Below are 20,878 nucleotides of genomic sequence, written 5' to 3'. Positions count from 1 at the left end.
CAGATGGATGTCAAGAGCGCATTTCTTAATGGCTATATATCAAAAGAAGTGTATGTTCATCAACCCCCAGGTTTTGAAAACTCTAAATATCCAGAACATGTTTTTAAGCTGAAAAAATCATTGTATGGTCTAAAACAAGCTCCTAGAGCTTGGTATGAAAGACTAAACAACTTTCTTCGAGAACATGAATTTATTAGGGGAAAGGTTAACTCTACATTATTCTGTAAAAACATTAGAAATGATATCATGATATGTCAGATATACGTTGATGATAGATTGTTTGGTTCAGCTAACCCCTCTGTTTGTCAAGAATTTTCTGAGCTAATGCAAGCAGAATTTGAAATGAGTTTGATGCAAGAACTAAAATTCTTTCTGGGAATTCAAATCAATCAAGCTTCAGAAGCTACATATGTATATCAAAGTAAATACATAAAATACATTCTGAAGAAATTTGAAATGTCAGAATGCAAACCAACAAAGACACCCATGCATCCAACCTGTATTCTGGAGAAAGAAGAAGTAACTCAAAAGGTTTGTCAGAAACTCTATCGTGGTATGATAGGCTCTCCGACGGCTACCCGTCCTGACATTCTGTCTACTGTATGTCTCTGTGCCAGATTCCAATTAGATCCAAGGGAATCTCATTTAACAGCAATTAAATGGATCCTAAGGTATCTGAAAGGAATCCCTAACCTTGACCAGATGTATGAGAAAACATCAGAGTATAGACTCTCTAGATATTGTGATCCAGATTATACAAGGGACATAATGGAACGTAAAGGCACATCGGGGAACTGTCAGTTCTTGGGAAACAATCTCATATCTTGGGCTAGCCAAAGACAGTTAACCATCGCTCTGTCTACTGCAGAAGCATAATATATATCAGCTTCACTATGCACTACTCAGATGCTCTGGATGAAAAATCAACTAGAAGACCTTCAGATATATGAGAGTAATGTTCCTATCTTCTGTGATAATACTGCCGCCATATGTTTAAGTAAGAACCCTATTTTGCATTCCAGAGCTAAGTACATAGAAATAAAACATCATTTTATCAGAGACTATGTTCAGAAAGGGTTAATATTGTTAAAATTTATAGATACAGACCATCAATGGGCTGGTATCTTCATAAAACCCCTCGCTGAAGATAGATTCTCATTCATTATGAAACACTTAAAAATTGAAAATTTCCCAGAATGAATCTAACGTGCTTATCTGAAATAGCAAAATAAGGCTCTGAAAATAACATCTGGCATCTGGATCTGACTCTGATACTTCTACCAGTTAGAAGTCATCTAAATCAAAAATCCTCAGGATCTAAACCCTTGGTATTCCTGAAGATCAGATAGATAAACATGTGTGTTATCTTGCGTCTGACATTGGATCTTCTAGACAACTGTCTAGTAGAAATCAAGAGACAGACCCTTGAGATCTCCTCGAGCAGTGTGCTGATTTGGGGATTAGACTTTCATCATTAGCTGTAATCATGTCTCTCCTAAGCGTGTCAACTCGTTTAATGTGTCATCATTTATTTTTTAACTTTTCAACTGCTCCTAACGCTGTCGTTTTGCATATTTTCTATGTGTATTTATAATTTTCACAATTCACAGTTTCAAACTTTACACTCACACCCTACACAAACCTCTCTTCCTCTCCAAGTTCCTCCAAGTTCTTCAACCTTCTTCAAGTTCATCAACTTCCTCATGGATTCCCAATAACAATCTGTCTACAACTACTCTCAACAAATGGAATCAACAGAACAACCTCCCAATTATTCTCAGCAAACAACTGCTACAACCGGTGTTGTCTCTACCCCCATTTACAAAGAACCACACATTTTGGATTGAGAACCACACATTCATCTTGCTACTCCCTTTGATAAGCTTGAGGTCTTGTGTGAATCATTGGTGGACTTTGATAACATGAAGCGAAATGGAATATACCTTATTGAAGAACTTAGAAAGCAACGGTGGGAAAACTACTTTCAAAGGCTCTATGGCCCTGTCTATACCTATCTGGTAAAAGAATTCTGGCGGTTTGCAGACCCAGATGATCATTACATAACGTCATATGTTCTGGGGGTAAAAATTGTCATCACTGAGAATTCCATCGCCTCCCTTCTAAACATGGAGAAGACAGGGGGAAGAAGGATTTACAATATCAACCCTAGAGCAAAGTACATGTCCCAGGAAATTGCCCCAACCATTTTCAAACAGAATGCTGAAGGCAACTCCTCCAAGAACAAGGAACTTCACCAGAACCTCCAAGTCTGGATGAAGATCATTCTAGGAACCATTAATCACCGCCCAACCTCCAACTCTTCTGACTACATTAACACGGATCATAAGTGCATACTCTACTGCCTCTACAAAGGGCTCAAGCTGAATCTGCCAGCACTGTTATTCAAATACCTAAGAGACTCTGTAAGAGACACTAGGAACAACATGAAGCCCAAAACCTACATCCCTTTGGGAAGTCTAATCTCCGACGTTCTGATCGAGAGCGGGCTGGTGGATCACCTGATTCATCATAATCTAATGGAGGATGTCACAGTGGACACTAGAAGGCCTCTAAACGCTCACAATCTGAAGAGCATGGGGGTGATTGAGCATATTAGGGTGAAAACCTCGTTGGACACCTTCTGGGAAGCCTTCAAAGATCAGAGGAAGATTCCAAATGGCCTCTACCTCTTCTCCAAAATCGATCCTTTAGAGGTTGTTGCACACTATCTGCAGGATCTCGCAAGCCAAGGAGTTGACATCTCAGAGTTCTCTGTGGATTGGCTACCTGAGCATCCACCCAACTTCATGAAGAGACAACGAGAACCTTCTGGGAAGTCAAAGAAGGCCAAGAAAGCAAAGCTGGGGGAAACTTTTGTATCAAGACCTCCTATCCCTCTGATCGAATCTCCAAGTAAGTCTCTTCCTCATCCTTCTCGCTCTGTAAATTTAAAGAAAATTGCTTCTTCTCTTCCCAAGACCATACCCATCTACACTCACTCTGAACCCTCTCCCTCTACCACCAAACTTTATGATACTCCCACCTTTAATTCACCATCACCTCCGTTTCAAAAATTTAATCTCTCCACCATAACCTTACTAATCTCTGAAGATGAAATGCTTAACGAACCTGTTTCACTATTCTCCTCAACACCATCCTCTCCACGTTACTACATCCTCTCATCTGACTCAGAACCCTCTGACCCCCAATCCCCCAACTTGGCTCAGCTTCAGGCTCGTGCTCTTGCCTCACAACAACAACCTGAACCAGAAGCCAACACTCCTCTACCACCTGAACAACCAATTCCACCACCATCTGAACAACCATAAATACCAACACCCGAACAACCCTAAACACCACCAACTCCACCACCTGAACAATAAACAACACCACCATCTGAAACTCCCATCGTACCACCCTCTGAACACATTATTATCCCTACCTCTCAACCTCCCGCTGACAATATCCAAACACCACATGAATCTCCATCCCCCAACTCTGAACCAGAACCTACCTTTCCCACCCTAGAAGAAGTAATCTCTTTATTTGATGAGTCCTCAGTGGAAAAGATCAGATCTCTATCTAAGAACTCTAGCATCAGTGATGATCCCTCTATAGTGAGGATTCACTGGAACAGAGTGATCAGATGGATGACCTCTGAGGCCTTCAAACTGAAAAGCCTCTCTGAACAAGTCAACAACGACTTTATCAGAGAAGCTGGAGAAAGGTTGCAGGCACGACTGGTCAGAGAGACAGAGGAAAACGCCATAAGAGAAGCAGAAGAGAAGGCTCATCAGGAAGAAGAGCAAAGGGTTAGAGAAGCTGCAGAGAAGGTTGCTGCTGAATCTGAGGCAAAAGCAAAAGCTGACGCTGAAGAGGCAGCACACATAGCTGCAGAAGAAGTTGCAAAGGCTAGCAATGATGCTCTGGCTCAAGGGGAGCAATCAAACTCTGACTTCGCTCCTCTGGTCCTGAAGACTCTGGAAGAGCTGCAGAAGGAGCAACAGATAGTGCGAGCAAGACTGGATCACCAGGACTCCGTCAACAACAGTATTCAGAACCTGCTGACTCATCTGCTCCAAAGGATGCCTCCGCCTCTAAACCCTTAGGCACTTAGGCTTCTCTTGTTTTTATTATGCTTTCTGCTATGTATTCTGTGTTCTCCTTTTGAATTGCTGCTTACCTGTACCTATCGTTATCATATATGAACTTTTTCTTTTGCCTACTCTTTTATGTGCTAAATCTTTTTGAGTCTGACAAAAAGGGGGAGAATAAAAACAGCTCTGATGAAAATATAACTAAGCCTCTTGCTGCATTGCGCACATTAATCTCTTATGAAAACTATAAGTTATGCAGGACAACAACTAAGGTAAAAACTAGCTGCCACACAAGGAAAATATGGTAAGAAGTTCTGAGAAATCCTAATGCTCCATCTCAGGGGGAGTCATCTCTCATCCGACTTTAAGATATTATTCTATATTCTTACTGAGAGTATCATTGTTTCATCATCACTCTAAAAATTTTTGTCATCATCAAAAAGGGGGAGATTGTAAGAACAAATTCAGTATCTACAATTCATCTCTAAGATTTTGATGATAACAAAGGATGAAACAAAATGGATCTCTAATAAGATTTATCTAAGTGTGCAGAACTCTAATAAAAAAGAAGTCAAATAGACATTTATCAGATATAGATACAAGTTCATAATGACATAATGACCACTTAGAAGCAACTCAAGCAGAAGCTCTGACTCTGAATAAAGGAAGCGTACAAATCGTAACAAATAAAGAGACATTATACACTCTGAAGCGGAAGAGCGCACTCTAGGATCTGAAGCTTTTACACTATGACTTAATCAATCAGGAAGACATCAAGAACCTCTAAAGATAGTCAGCTGCAAGCAACTATCTGAAGATGTACTTGCTATACAGAAACTCTGATATTTGAACATTCTGATTCAGAAACGATCTGCAAAGACTTAGCTATGAAGAATTCCTCTTATGGCAAGAATCTATTTTTGGAAGAAAGTTATAGCGCCCCAAACTGCTTTGGAAAGAACACAGAGATTAATGACATTTATCAACCATCATTTCCAAAGATCCTTTCATTCAACGGTCTCCTCATCAACTCTTATATATAGGATGAATCATATCACTAAGACTACAACGAAAACACACGAGAATACAAAAACTACTTTCATATCTTTTACTCGTTCTGTTTTTCACACGAGTTGCTGCTCTAAATTGTGAACATATATATTGCTCTTACATTGTGTAATTTCTGCTTACCTAAAAGCACTAAGCACTACTGTAATTCTACTTAATTGCTGAATTCTCCTCAAGTGACTCGTGAAGTTTGTAAACTTGAGAGGGCTAAGAGATCTTTATCCTCTTAGACGATCATTATTGTAGTCTTTCAAGATTAGTGGATTAAGTCCTTATTGAAGGCGAAATCACCTTGGCTGGGTGGACTGGAGTAGCTTTGAATTTCAAGCGAACCAATATAAAATTTTTGTGTTAATATTCTTATTTTTCGTGTGTGTTTTATTTCCAATTTTTTTTAATTATTAGTTAAAATAATTCAACTCCCCCTTTCTTGTTTTTCTCTACCTTCAAATATTACTCCTAATATTCATACCTATGTTTAAGACTTGATAACTCCTTATCCATGATCCATGAGATGTGATCATCAGTCTATATACATAATAGTCTTAATACTTTAATGTTATCCCACTTCATAACAAAGATCGACTACAGATACATTAAGAATAGTGTCCTTATGTTTAATGGGATCTCATAATTAAGTCGCACTTGATACATTAAATGGACTAGCTATTCTAGAGACTTTATTAAACAAACATAATAAAGAAAAAAACCTTTTATTATTAATAAATAATTCGATACAAGTACCAAAAGTATTGGCCTCTAGGGCTTACACCAACAATCTTCCACTAGCACTAGAGCCAATCAGGCATACCCCTAATGCCCATAGATCTAGTATGGGCATCATGCTTCTGCTGTACAAGAGGCTTTGTCAGTGGGTCATCAATATTGTCAAGTGTAGGTACTCTGCATATTTTCACATCCTCTCTATCTATTATCTCTCGAATGAGGTGATAACGCCTAAGTATGTGTTTGGATCGTTTGTGAGGTCTAGGCTCCTTAGCTTGTGCGATAGCACCATTGTTATCACAATAGAGATCAATGGGATCCACAATGCTAGGAACTATACCAAGTTTACTAATGAACTTTTTGATCCAAAAAACTTCCTTTGTTGCACTTGAGGCAGCAATATACTCGACCTCAATTGTAGAATCAATAATTGTATCTTGCTTTGAACTTTTCTAGCTTACAGCCCCACCATTTAAGCAGAACACATAACCAGATTGCGATCTAAAGTCATCCTTATCTGTCTGGAAGCTAGCATCGGTGTATCCAATTACATCAAGCTCTTCCTGACCTCCATATATCAAGAATGAGTCATTAATCCTTCTCAAAAACTTAAGGATATTCTTGACATCTACCCAATGAGCATCACCAAGATTAGATTGGTACCTACTTGTTGCACTTAAAGCGTACGAGACATCTGGTCGAGTATGTAACATGTCATACATGATAGATCCTATTACAAATGCATATGGAATCTTATTCATGCGATCCCTTTCTTCCTTAGTTGAAGGGGATTGTGTTTTTGACAGACACATGCCATGTTGCATATGTATGAATCCTTTCTTGGAATCATGCATATTAAAGCGTCTCAGCACTCTGTATATGTATGTACTCTGGCTTAGGCCAAGCAGTTTTTGTGATCTATCTCTATAGATCCTGATTCCTAATATATAAGTTATTTCACCTAGGTCCTTCATAGAAAAGCATTTCCCCAACCAAAATTTTACTTGTTGTAGGGTAGGGACATCGTTTCCAATGAGTAATATGTCATCTACATATAATACCAGGAAGATGATCATGCTCCCATTAACCTTCTTATAGACATAAGGCTTATCTTCATTCTTGATGAATCAATATTGTTTTACTGTTTCATCAAAACAAAGATTCCAGCTTCTGGAAGCTTGCTTCAATCCATAGATTGATCTTTGTAACTTACATATCTTTTGGGCTTCTTCTAGTATGTCAAATCCTTCAGGCTATGTCAGGTACAAATCCTCAAGAAGATTCACATTAAGGAAAGAAGTTTTTACATCCATCTGCCATATTTCATAATCATGATATGCGCGATAGCAAGTAAAATTCGAATAGATTTAAGCATTGCAACTGGTGAAAAGGTTTCATCATAGTCAACCCCATGAATTTGTTTATATCCTTTTGCAACTAGTCTTGCCTTATAGGTATGTACCTTACCATCCATGCCAATCTTCTTTTTTAAGACCCACTTGCATCCTATAGGGTTAACTCCTATAGGAGGCTCTACCAAGGTCCAAACCTAGTTTGTGTACGTGGAATCCATTTCATATTTCATGGCTTCTAGCCACTTCTCAGACTCGGGACCAGTTATAGCCTCTTGGTAGGTCATAGGCTCATCTTGATCCATGAGTAATACATCACCTTGATCAGTCATGAGATATCCATATCTATCAGGTAGGTGACGTATCCTGCTTGAGTTACGTTGGTCTTGTTCTACTTGAGCAGGTTGCTCTTCCACAACTACTTATGTTTCTTGATTTAATTCCTCCGTAGGTGTATCAATGCTTTGTGATTCTTGAATTTCTTCAAGCTCTACTTTCCTCCCACTGGTTCCTTTGGAAATAAAATCCTTTTCTAGGAAAACTCCAGTTCGAGCGACAAACACTTTGCCCTCAGAAGGATTGTATAAGTAGTACCCTCTTGTTCCTTTAGGATACCCCACAAATAAGCATTTGTCATACTCAAGCTTAGTTGAAATTTATCGTTTCACATAAACTTCGCAACCCCAAATCTTCATGTAAGACATATGTGGTTTCTTACCACTCCAGATCTCATATCTTCATGTAAGACATATGGAACACGGTTAAGTGTGTAAGCTGTTGTCAATAATGCATGTCCCCAAAAGGAGTTTGGAAGATTGGCGTGACTCATCATGGATCAGGCCATATCTAACAAGGTTCGATTTCTTCTCTCAGATACACCGTTCCATTGGGGTGTTCCAGGAGGAGTAAGTTGGGATAGAATCCCACACTCTTTCAGATGGTCATCAAACTCTAGGCTTAAATGTTCACCACCTCAATCTGATCGAAGAGTTTTAATATTCTTACCTATTTGGTTTTGTACTTCATTCTTGAATTCCTTGAACTTTTCAAAGGACTCTGATTTGTGTTTCATTAAATACACATAACCATATCTACTGAAATCATCAGTAAATGTGATGAAGTACTGAAAACTTCCTATGGCTGGTATGTTTAATGGTCCACATACATCAGTATGTATGAGAGCCAAAACATCATTAGCTCTTTCACCTTTTCCTGGGAATGGAGACTTTGTCATCTTTCCAATTAAACAAGATTTGCATGTATCATATGATTCATAATCAAAAGCGTCCAAGAGTCCATCTTTATGGAGTTTGGAAATGTGTTTCTCATTTATGTGGCCTAGTCGACAATGCCAAAGGTAAGTTGGATTTAAATAATTAGGTTTCATCCTTTTAGTATTAATGTTATAAATATGCATTTCAAGATCAAGGACATATCGTTCATTATTCATTTGTGCAGTAGCATAGATTAAATCATTCAAATAAATGGAGCAACAATTGTTCTTTATTATAAATAAAAAACCAAACTTGTCTAAACAAGAAATGAAAATAATAGTCCTGCTAATTGCATGTACATAATAACAGTTCTCTAACTGAATTATTAAACCACTAGGTAAAGTCAATACGTTCCTACGACTAAAGCAGCAACCTTTGCTTCATTGCCAACTCGTATGTCAACTTCACATTTTTCCAAATCTCTACTCCTTTTTAGCCCCTGCACATTGGTACAAATGTGAGAACCTCATCCAGTATCTAATACCCATGATGCAGAAGTAGATAAATTAATTTCAATAACAAAAATACCTGAAGTTGAAGTCTCTACTCCATTTTTCTTATCTTCCAGGTTCTTTGGGCAGTTTCTCTTCCAGTGTCCAGTCTTACCGCAATGGAAGCATGTGCCTTCCTTTGCTATTCCTCCACTAGGCTTGAAAGCAGGAGTTGTGGGTTCGGGTTTGGCAACTTCCTTGCCTTTCCCTTTACCACCCTGCTTGGTGGGTCTTTTGTTCCGTCTCTTTCCATTTTCGATCATCAGAATGGACTTCCCTTTTGACTTCAGATTCTGCTCAACAATTCTTAACATGGCTAGCAGTTCATGAAGAGATTTGTCCATATCATTAATATTTAAATTAAGGACAAATTTACTGAAGCTATCTGGAAACGATTGGAAGATCGAATCAGTCGCAAGTTCCTTTTCGAGGGGAAAACCCAACCTCTCAAGGTTCTCCACATACCCAATCATCTTGAGCACATAGGGACCTACAGGGGCTCCCTCAGCTAAATTTCCTTGAAAAAGGGCTTTTGAAACTTTAAACCTTTCATGCTTTACCTGCTCTTGATAGAGCATCTTCAGGTGTTCGATCATATTGAATGCTGCCATATTCTCATGTTGCATTTGCAACTCTGAGTTCATGGTAGCTAGCATGAGGCAAGTAGTTTCATTGGCATCATCGACATGCTTCTTATAAGCATATCTTTCTGCCTTAGGTGCAGAACTAGGAGGTTCCTCTTCAGGAACAGGTTTCTCTAAGACATACAACTTTCTATCATGTTTGAGGATAATCCTCAGATTTCGGTGCCAATCCAGAAAATTTGTCCCAGACAATTTTTCCTAATCAAGGATTGATCGCAAAATGTTGTTAGAGGTGTTTGTTATCATGGTAATCTACATGAAACATAATAAAAATATAAGTATCACTAAAATAACATATATAATTAGTCCTTTAATTAAATATGCTCCCACTATTTTACTCAAAACAAATGACCCTCACAATTTGATTCGGAAAATCCCGTTGGAAGATTTTCTAGTGGGTTGAGATCCACATTTCACTTTGTTTTAAGTCCGCATAGGAGGATTACACAAAACTAGATTATTTAGGTAGGAACTCCTTCCAATTGTATCTAATACAACTCTCGAATATTTTAGTTGGGTGAATAACTCCTTATTTCAATCCTTCACATGGATCATTTCCAACTCTTGCTTCTAAACGTATATAATCTTATTATAATTTGTTTCGTTAAGTTTGACCCATTATTTTAGCAATTGGATATTACAATTATCCTATCGCACCTTACTAATATTGAACATGCACCTTGCGTTGGCGAAACCTACATTATTCGATACTAGTCTTGATGAGTGTTAAAACTTGGAAAGCATAAACTTAATATTTAATTTGAGGGAATTTTCAATTATTATGATCTCACCGGCTTATTTATCATATAAGTTGTCTCTCACATGCATCAACATACATTCACATCCATCAACATACATACAAAATGACACAGTTATGGCCCCTAGTGCAATTGTTCTCTCAAGCCAATGAGAGAACCTAAGCTAACCTAATAACGATCTAAGCTTCTCTAAGCAAGATCTTCAAGGTTTTCCCTCCATTGATATTATATTCTTCTCTTTCTTCATAACATTACATTACATAAAAGAAGCTCTTTTTACATACGAGTGAGTGAGATGAGAAAACAAGTTATATTAAAGATTAAAAGAGAGGCACGACGCGCAGGTCGTATTTTAAAATCCCAAAATAAAACAAAGGAAAACTAAGGCCATAATCGATCACCACAAGAAAATAATAATAAACATATTATTATTATTATAAATTTAAATTTTGTTAATTAAATAAACACATTTAAATTTCGACGACTGATCACACTACGCAGAGTAGGACGGGGGTTCCGCTGCCCTGTCACACTACGCAAAATTTTAATGAACAATTCATTTGAAATCGACGTTGATTTTCGCATCAACTTGATACTTTAAAGCACAACTCTTGCACAGTCACAACCCTAATCACATAACTCTTTGACAACATAACCCTTATACTGGCATGAACCCTAATGCACCAATTTCATACCGTAAAATATACATCGATTGTTAATTCAGTATGATTGATCAACACATCATTGCTTCACCATACTTTCGTCGGATTCCGAAGCCAATGATCATTGATTGCTCAAAGGAAAATAACCATTAAGTGTTTGAATGAACGAAATAGAAACAATATGTCATATATATCGTATTTTACATCAGAATTACTTATATCATATATATAACTTGATCGATCTCAATTGTGTAACCTATAGATGATCGATGTATCGCTGCTTCACCATACTAACATCGAATTCCGAAGCATAGTCAACATCAATCATCCAAATCGTACACACATGATGCCAAATTTAATTACTCGTTTATTATTTAATTCATTCTGTCTTTTAATCGTATTAATACAGAAAATACATAACTATTAGATGCATGGTTTCGTAAGTGGCTCTGATACCACTGAAGGAGAATAACGATCCAAAATGCAGGGGAAATTAAAAATTTCTCCTTTAATGATACTTACGAATGAGCATGATCAGTGATAGAATTGTTATCTCTTGTGGCGATTAAAACCTTTGATGCATATCTAAGGAGCGATCACGAACGTTGAATGGTGACAACGCCTCTACTCAGTCCACACGAACGGATTCCTTCAGTCTTAGTGCTAGCTTCTACGAATGAAGGATTTGAGTGAGTGAGAGAGAGAGAGAGAAACAAAATTTCATCTGAACAAATGCTTCTGTACAAGGGTTCTATTTATAGAACCACTTGTGTGGGCTATAAGCTAAAAAGCCCACTTAAGTGTATGTGGCCCATATCTTATAATATACAAAAATCACTTAAGCGCATGGTACCTTACCATATTTCATATTCTACTTAAGTACATCATACCTTACGATGTTCTACAATTCACTTAAGTGCACCGTACCTTATAGTGTTCCTGATTTACTCTATCTCTCATCAATCCGTCCTTTTGTGTGTGACCCTGTAGGTTTTTGCGGCATTAGCAATTATATTAAATCACATATTTAACATAATAAATAGTGAGCGGTATCTAGCAACATGTCACTGCTACCCAAGACACGAAAATGTCATGTGATCTGACAAATCCTTTTGTGATAATACTTGTGTGTATAATTACCCTTTTTCCCTTATGTTTATATTGAACATAAGGTATAGACCGTGTCATCCTTGTCCAGTTCAATATTGGGCCCTTAGACATTTATCCTATTACGCAGGATGGGCAAATTCCATCTAGGTCACTCATGTCCCTCAGCATGTTTCGTGGAGTATCCATCAACTATCTTTCTGGTCATCTAGTTACGAACAATGTTTGATCAGCAATAAGGCACTCGACTCTACATCTAGGGTCCATAGTAGCTTTAGGTCGAAGGGTGGTATACACCATTATCATCATGAGAATAACTTATGACACTTTGCATAACATTCTATATAGTATTCTCATAGCGGGTCAATCCAGTATGAATATTGCTCCTAATATCCATACTTATGTTTAAGACTAGATAACTCTTTATCCATGATCCATGAGATGTGATCATCACTCTATATACATAATAGTCTTAATTCTTTAATATTATCCCACTTCACAACATAGCTCGACTACGGATACTTTAAGAATAATGTCCTTATGTTTAATGGGATCTCATGATTAAGTCACACTTGATACATTAAATGGACTAGCTATTCTAGGAACTTTATTAAACAAACATAATAAAGAAAAAGCCTTTTATTATTAATAAATAATTTGATACAAGTACCAAAAGCATTGGCCTTTAGGGCCTGCACCAACAAACACATACTAAGGATATAGGCTCACTATGTAGTATACCTCACTCCCTTCAAAGTTAAAGCCTTGTCGAGCAGGTCGACATGGTGAAGTGTTCGCCAATTTTCAGTCAAAGGTAAGTCTGTCGATGTGACTGACATCTTCTTTAAAAAACTTTGATCCGCTTCGATGTGTTCGACAATCCCATCATGCTTCTAGAAGGTGATTCTCTGATGCATAGACGAGGGTACGCATCCTACTCCATGCAACAACTTCCTACCTAATAGTAGGTTGTAATTTTCTTTTGTTTGCACCACCATAAACAATGTTGGCCTTGTGATAGTTCCTACCATTATGTTGACTTGAGTAACCCCTAAGGGTTTTCTGGTTTTGCCCTTATACTTATATAATTCCATGTTTTTACAAGCTAAATCTATGGTAAGTTTTCCTATTTTCTCTAAGAGGGACTGGGGCATAACATTGACACATGCTCCACAGTCAATCAAAACCTTGTTGATCCATACGCCATTTACCTTAGCCCTTATATACAAAGGCTTCCGATGTTGCTGCATGGCCATGCTTGGCCTTTCAAAAATGGTGTGGTCCTTGTTCATTCAGACGACATTCATTACATAGTAACATAAAGGTTTATGGGTAGCTATATCTTAATTAAGACCTTCTTCCTCAGTCACTTCTATGACCATTTCGTATTCTAAGGGCAAAACATATATCATATCGCAAATGATATTTAATTCCGGCTAACACCCTTAGTCGAAGTTATCTGTCTCCATATCGACATCTTCAAATTCTTTATCCTTTCTTTCTTTCTCCTCATGTATTGGTGATAGAGAGGGAAACAACAGTTTCTTAACAAGCTGTTGACTAGATTGGGCTTTGTTGACAATTTGAATGCTAACACTTCTGCTGGAACTTCCATCCTCTCATGTAGCTTTCTTATTTCTCTGGTGTCTCCTCCACTAAGTCGTAATCATGGGTTTTTTTTTCCATTTAGTTCTGTAAGACATAAGAGTACTTCTTGAAGACTTGAGAGTTATCTCTGTATGAGGAACCATCACCAACATTGACTACTTTACATTTTCCCCCACCAGTTGTTGATTTCCTAGTAGGGCGTAAGCATTCTCTAGGAGATGCACCTGTAGTGGGCACATAAGTCTTACCTTGGAATTTTGTTGGACCTTTTCCCTTATTGGAGAAAATTTCTTTGGGTTTATCCTGTCGGACAATTTTTTTTATCTTGGTAAGGGTTTATCCTCTCCATCTCTTTAGCCGCTTCTTTGTTAAACACAAATTTGCACCAGGGGCACAACATCACTTCCGAATCTTTCAACCTGCAACGGTTACAAAATTCGACCAATTCTTCTTCAGCTTTAGGGTAGACCTTTGTTGCTTGATCTTTATACTTTTCTATGTTGTCTTCATCCCCAGCTTCGTCGACAGTGTCAACCATCATGATGTATACTGGGTTGGCAAAGAGAGCCTCAACTTTAGTTCCAACATCCTCTTATGGCCACAGTTTCTACTTGTCAGTAAACTTGAGCCAGCCATCCTTGAGAGCATTTTGCACTAGATCCCTAAAGAGTACACATTGAGAAGTTTTATGACCTAAAAAATTAATGAATTTACAAAAACCTTTTTTCTTTCTTTGTTCTAATGGTTGGACCTTAGCCCCTTTAGGAACAAAATTTTGTCCACCAGCAACCAATAGATCAAAGATTTTGTCACACTTAGTAATGTCGAAGGTATATCTTTTAACAATAAAATTTTCATTTTTGGCCTCGACGAGATTCTTCCCATTTGAGGGTTTTAGCAACTTGCATGTGTAAAGAGGCCATGGCTTTAGTTCTTCCATATTAACCTCATTCTCCTCTACATACTCATACTTTAAGTCAGATTAATTCCCTATGTTGTCGACTTCGACATAAGCCACCTTTTTTTAATGAACTTGGATGTTATATCTTTTTCAGCCTTCAATCATTTGACTTGTGGAACTCTATTGGCAAAATAGGCCATGTCTCTTAAGTATTGGGTGTATAATTTCTTCCTAATGGAGTAGTCGGGACCCCCTGCAGCCAGTTCGACTAACTCATGTTCTGGAACTTGTGTAAAACATACAACTTTCAAGGTTTTAAACCTATTGAGGTAATCATCGATACTTCCATCCACCTTTCTCCTTACATTGGCCAGTTCCTTGAGACTAATCTTACATTGTCCCATGTAGAATTGTTCTTGGAATGCCCTTTCTAATTGGGCCTAAGTAAAGATGGAATTTGGGGGAAGCATGGTGAGCCATGTAAACATGTTCTTAGTCAATGAGTTCATAAAATACTTGATTTTCATATTCTCATTGTTGGCTAAATCACCAGCCTCGACCTGGTACCAAGCAATGTGTTCAATGGTCGATTCATTGGTATCACCGACAAACTTGGTGAACTTTGGGACTTTCTAGCCCCTTGAAAATTCAGTTTGCCTTACATACTCAGACAATGGGATATATGGTTTGGTCTGGGAAGGCCCATGTTGAGGCCATTTTGGGCCAGAACGCGTTCGACAACGTTAATGATATTATCTTGTACCCCAATATTGTCTTGTAGGGCTTATCTAAATACTTGGTTAGCATCTTGGTTCCTTTGAACCAGGACCATATTGAGGCCTTCTGGACCTTGATGGTTTTTGACATCCCTATTTTCCAGGGGATTAGTCTCCCGAGGAATATTAGGCACTAGAGTGAGTGGTGCGCCAAAAAATCAACAATCCTACCCATTTGGTGGCCTAATTGTTGATAACTCATATTCGTATTTTCTACAAGTGGGTTAAACACATTGCCTATCTGTTGCATAATTGTATGGACCATATCATGGTTGCTTTCATCCATTAACTGCCTCATGACCTGAAGAGAGTTATTGGTCAAGGAAAAAGCACCATGGGGGAGGAAAATACTCCATACCTCCTAGTGGTTGTCTTAGTTGGCCGAAGTTGCCCGTAGTAGATGCTGAAGCCAAATAAGGATTAAAGGGAGATGAAGTTGCCATCACGTTTTTTGAATGTAGTGGAGTACTAGGGTGTAGGCTTTCCATCATTGTAGTTGCCATACCATACGGTTGTTCCTTCTAAGGTAACGAGAAACTTAGATAAGAAGGCATTTTTGTATCCTAAGTTTTGTAATTCCCTAGAAAAGATTATTGCGCTTGACGCTTGTGGTGATGAAATCCCCACATGTAGCGGCATGGAATACGCCACTACTTGGATTAAGGCAGTGGGTATTTCCTCGACAGGGGATGGAGCCACAGAGTTGTCGATACTAGTAACTGTCGGTTGTCTTCCTGGGTTTGGAGTATTACTCTTGGAAGGGGTTTGATTTTTATAAGATAATTTGGAAAGTCGCTTACCACTCCTTAAGCTCATACAACACAAGACCTTACAAATGGAGAGACACTACAAAGAAAATAAAGTAAGACACCTCTTTTTAATAAAAATATTCACAGAAAAGGGTCCCACTGGGTGTGCTAATTTGTCTACCGGTGTTTTTGGTCAACAATCATGAGTTTAGAATGTATGTGAGATTAACTCGAAAAATATCCAAAGAAATTTATACAAATGATTTGTGTGAACACACGTGCGTGTGAGTTGAATGCAGTCGTCGCGTGAACGATAACGACGTAGAAAAATACTTTAAATGAAGTTAAGTTGTGATAAATGAGAAGGTAAAATGAAATAAATGATATTAAATAAATTAAGAGTAAAAGTACATGTTCCAGGAAACAAAAAACTGATGAAAAGACTAGATGCAGACACATACGTTTTTCTCACTCAACTGTTTCACTATTTGACTCGGGTACTCCAGTGGTATGGAGAATATGTAAGAAATTTTACGAGCCTTGATCTCATGTATGAATCTACTATGTATTCTATTTACAAAGTAACCATCGACGATGATTATGACCACTAAGGAACTACTTCATTCACTCCACCTTCAATCTCCAGGCTCTCACTAGCGTGCTTACATGTCATCCACGACTCTATCTATTTAAAATCCATGTTGAGTTATAACTGCTTTCAACTTCCTCACGGACCCTTGATAGAAATCGCCCCAACGTGTTGTCAACGTTTCCTACAAAGGACTCTGGACTTGTGAATTTACTGTCTTTCAAACTTACGTGGTTCACTTGACTGGTCGTCTTGTTGAAATAGAGACCCCTGTCGACTGCCATTTTCGAGATTATGGGCATGTTTCCAAGCGATCCTAGTCTTATGGATTTATCCCTGAGATTGCTCCAAACCATGTTTCCATGTGTCGACAGCTCGGTCGATCCCTCGTTAATAGTTTGTCGACGCTTCATCATTAATGATCTTTAAAATACTTCATTAATGCTTTCTCGCCACAAATGTCTCTTTATTGACATTATTTGTTGACTTTCTACCAGCTCAAAAATCTAAGTGTAACAATATCTTGGTTCTCTGTAGTCATAAGTATGAGAATGCAGTTTAGCAGTTCTGGTTCTCCTCTATTGCATTCAAGTGTCTTGAGTCTTGCTTTGTTGCTGAGCAAATTTGGTAGTTTAAATTATGGTTTTGTAATCTCTGTTGGTGCAATGGTTTTTCGGGAGTATCAGGAGATCCAGTTTTTTCTATTATCACATCAGTGGTGGTTCTTCTTGTTGAAATTATACTTCATAGTGTCCTTTTGTGTTACTTAGGAAACGAGTAACAAGTTAGTTGTTAAAATTCGGTTATATACCATAATTTTGTATTGGAAGTTAGTTATGTAAAATGAGATTATTTGACTTGTAAGTAATCTTAATATATTTAGTTCCTAACTTTGTGATACATAGATCAATAAAATACACTCTTTCTATTCAATCATGATTTCTTCTTTTCAATTCCTAAAGTGTGAAGAAAAAACTTAAACATTGAAACTATGTGTGTATGTGCATCACTTGAGTGAAGAGTGTTGTTGAAGATTGTTACATCAATCGAGTAAAGATATATCTTGTTCAAGCAAGATTTTGTTCGAACATCTAGTATCTAGACCACTGGCTATGATTCTTGGGAAATCTCGAACAATGTCTTTCATCCAAATGAGCATTTTCCAGCAAATATTCCCATCTTGAATGACCAAAAATATGACAATGGCCATAAGCAAATTAGATTTGTTTATGTTATCAAGATGTGTGGGATATTGTGAAGAATGGAGTGACACCAATCGATAATAGTTCCACAAATGAACAAAAAGACTTCTCACAAAGAATTTAAGAAGAATGGTTATAAAGCCCTATTTATAATCCACCAATGTGTTGATCCAGACAATTTTGAAAAGGTTGGAGATGTAGAGTAGTCAAAGGAGGAATATGACTTCTTGGAAAAGTCAGTTGGTGGTGCTAAAAAGGTGAAAGAAGTAAGCTTACAAACTCACAAAATAATGTATGAACTGTTTCAGATGGAAGAAAACGAAAGTGTAGGTGACTTCTTCACTAGGGTGACTAGGCCGATGAATCAGATCAAAATGTATGATGAAGTGATGCCATCCAGATCGGTAGTTGAAAATGTTTTAATATCTTTGCTTCAAAAATTTGATCATGTTGTTATAGCCATAGAAGAATCAAAGGACATGTCAAGTCGGACAAAGGAAGAACTTCAAGGAACAATTGAATCTCATGAGCAAAAAATTATTGAAATATTTGGAGGCAAGACTAAAAGTGATACGTCATTGCAGGAACAATCAACAAAAGAAAGGAAGAGAAAAGGTAAATGGAATGGAAACTAAGATAGAAGAGGCTACAACAATTCAAATGGAAGAAGACACCAACAAGGATGTAGCTCAAATCCGAAGCAAGCTACAAACCAAAGTAGCCACAAAGGTGGTACTACAAATAGAGGAAGATAAGGAGAAAATAAGCTTGAAAAAGCTAATGTTTAGTGTTATAACTGCCATAAATATGGTGACAATGCAAATGAGTGTCATGCAAGAAAGAAGAACAACCAAGAAAGTGATGCAAGGCTTGCAAAACAAGATGATGAAGATGTGTTACTGATGGCGAAAAAAAAAAGAGAAAGAAAATAATAGAGACCAATGGTACTTGGACTCAGGATATTCATCACATATGTATGGTAGAAAAGTTTGGTTTGTAAATATCAGTCTATCCATGAAGAACAAAGTAAAGTTTGCAAATGATAACACTTTAACATCTAAAGGCATTAGTAATGTCTTGATCATGAGAACATATTATAAGATAATCTTGATTTAAAATGTGTTATACATTCTAGGCATGACGATCAATCTGTTGAGCATTGGCGAACTAATTGAGAAGAATTACAAAGTAGTGATAGAAGGAAAGATGATGAGAGTGCATGACTCAAGTGGTAGATTAATCTTGAGGGAACCTATGTCTCAGAATAGAACCTTCAAGATTGAACTTTATGTGATAGAGCATAAATGCTTAGTAACTGTAGCCAGTAGAGATGAATGACTATGGTATACAAGCTAGGTCACCACAACTTCAGGGACATTAGCCACCTGAAGAAGAGAAACATGGTTTCAGGTCTACCATAAATCCACATTCCTAGTGAGATCTGTGAGGAATATGTGCAAGCTAATAAACATACGACTAACTTCAGCAAAGATGCAGGAAGTAACTCTAAATCCACTCTTGAAGTCATATACTCGGATGTGTGTGGCATTATCCAAGTGCATTCAATTGGAGGTAACAAGTACTTTGTTACATTCATAGATGACTACAACAAAAAATGGCTCACTAAATTCAAATCCATGGCGGAGAGGTAAAATGGTCATAAGATCAAGACTTTGAGGACCGATGGTTGTGGAGAATATGTATCAAATGATTTTATTTCACTTTGTGAAAGATAAGGGATAGTGCATGAGGTGGTTCCACCATACACTCTTTAACAAAATGGAATTACAGAGAGGAAGAACATGACCATCATGAACATGGTGATGAGTATGTTAAAGGGAAAACATCTACCAATGAATTATGGGGTGATGTTGTGTATACTACAACATACACTTTGAATAGATGTCCAACCAATAGGCTAGAAGGAATTACACCAGAAGATTATTATTTTGGTGTCAAGCCAAGTCTAAGTCACTTGAAGGTGTTTGGGTATATTGCACATTGTCGCATTACGCGAAAAACCGGCGGGAAAAAGACACAGAGCCGCCACCGTGCGTTATTTATCCCAAAGGAGGGAAAGGAAACGCTCGAAGTAAACCTGGAAAGGAAATGGTCTTACGACCAGAGATTGATAGGATCGGGAGTCGGTTATGCGAAGGGAAGGTATTAGCACCCCTACGCATCCGTCGTACTCGACGGGATCTACGCTCAGAAAGAAAAGAAGAAAGGTTGCTAAAAAGACTGCTCGAAACTGCACAAAACTGGACTAAAACACAGATGAAAGACGGAAGAAAAAGACTCGGCAGGATGTCGCATCCTGGGCCTACGTAGTTTGTCAGAGACAAACATCAGAGTTAACGTAGTTCGGGGACAGGGGAAAACGTGCTCGCTAGGACATCGCATCCTATGCATACGTATCTTCTCTAACCAGAGAAGAATCAGAGAACTCGTAGCTCAGCTAACACACGCCAAACAAAAAGCTAAACGGAGACGCTGAGACGTCAAACGAAACACACAACTGGAAACCGAATGCCAATCGCTGGACTTACATCAGACTCCGAACAAACAAACGCACACAGGAAACCGACTTCCAATTGCTGGACTTACATCAGACTCCAAGTAAACGAACACACACAGGAAACCGACTGCCAATCACTGGACTTACGTCAGACTCCAAGCAGAGAAACGCAAACAGAAGGGTCTCGATTGCAACTAGGGCAAGAGAAAGGGAAGGTCTCAATCGCATCGAGGGCGAGAGAAAAGAATTAGTGTTAGTTGTTAGTCAAACTCGACAAGACATCGCATCTCGTGCCTACGTATCTCATCTGGACATGAGAATTAGAGTTGCCGTAGTTCGGCTAAACTATTTCTGTT

At 38.0% G+C, this 20,878-nt stretch overlaps 1 protein-coding gene across 1 annotated transcript; it reads left to right on the top strand.

The window, feature by feature from the left end:
* The first annotated feature begins 3,650 nt into the window (after positions 1–3,650).
* LOC127094985 (uncharacterized) lies at positions 3,651–19,342 on the top strand. Its single transcript, XM_051033741.1, has 4 exons — positions 3,651–4,050; positions 17,340–17,470; positions 18,313–18,619; positions 19,140–19,342. The coding sequence occupies exons 1-4, from the start codon at positions 3,651–3,653 to the stop codon at positions 19,340–19,342; spliced, it is 1,041 nt and encodes a 346-aa protein (XP_050889698.1).
* The last annotated feature ends 1,536 nt before the right edge of the window (positions 19,343–20,878 follow it).

Source organism: Lathyrus oleraceus, chromosome 6 (assembly GCF_024323335.1).
Source record: "Lathyrus oleraceus cultivar Zhongwan6 chromosome 6, CAAS_Psat_ZW6_1.0, whole genome shotgun sequence".
Taxonomy (NCBI): domain Eukaryota; kingdom Viridiplantae; phylum Streptophyta; class Magnoliopsida; order Fabales; family Fabaceae; genus Lathyrus; species Lathyrus oleraceus.
This window is presented reverse-complemented; position numbering and strand designations above follow the sequence as displayed.

Excerpts from the sequence above, each read along its gene's own strand:
- LOC127094985 (XM_051033741.1), top strand. The coding sequence starts at position 3,651 with ATGACCTCTGAGGCCTTCAAACTGAAAAGCCTCTCTGAACAAGTCAAC. Across the intron at positions 4,051-17,339 it reads CCAGGACTCCGTCAACAACA|TCATAAGTATGAGAATGCAG; the intron begins GTATTCAGAACC and ends GGTTCTCTGTAG. Across the intron at positions 17,471-18,312 it reads TAATCTCTGTTGGTGCAATG|ATGGAAGAAAACGAAAGTGT; the intron begins GTTTTTCGGGAG and ends GAACTGTTTCAG.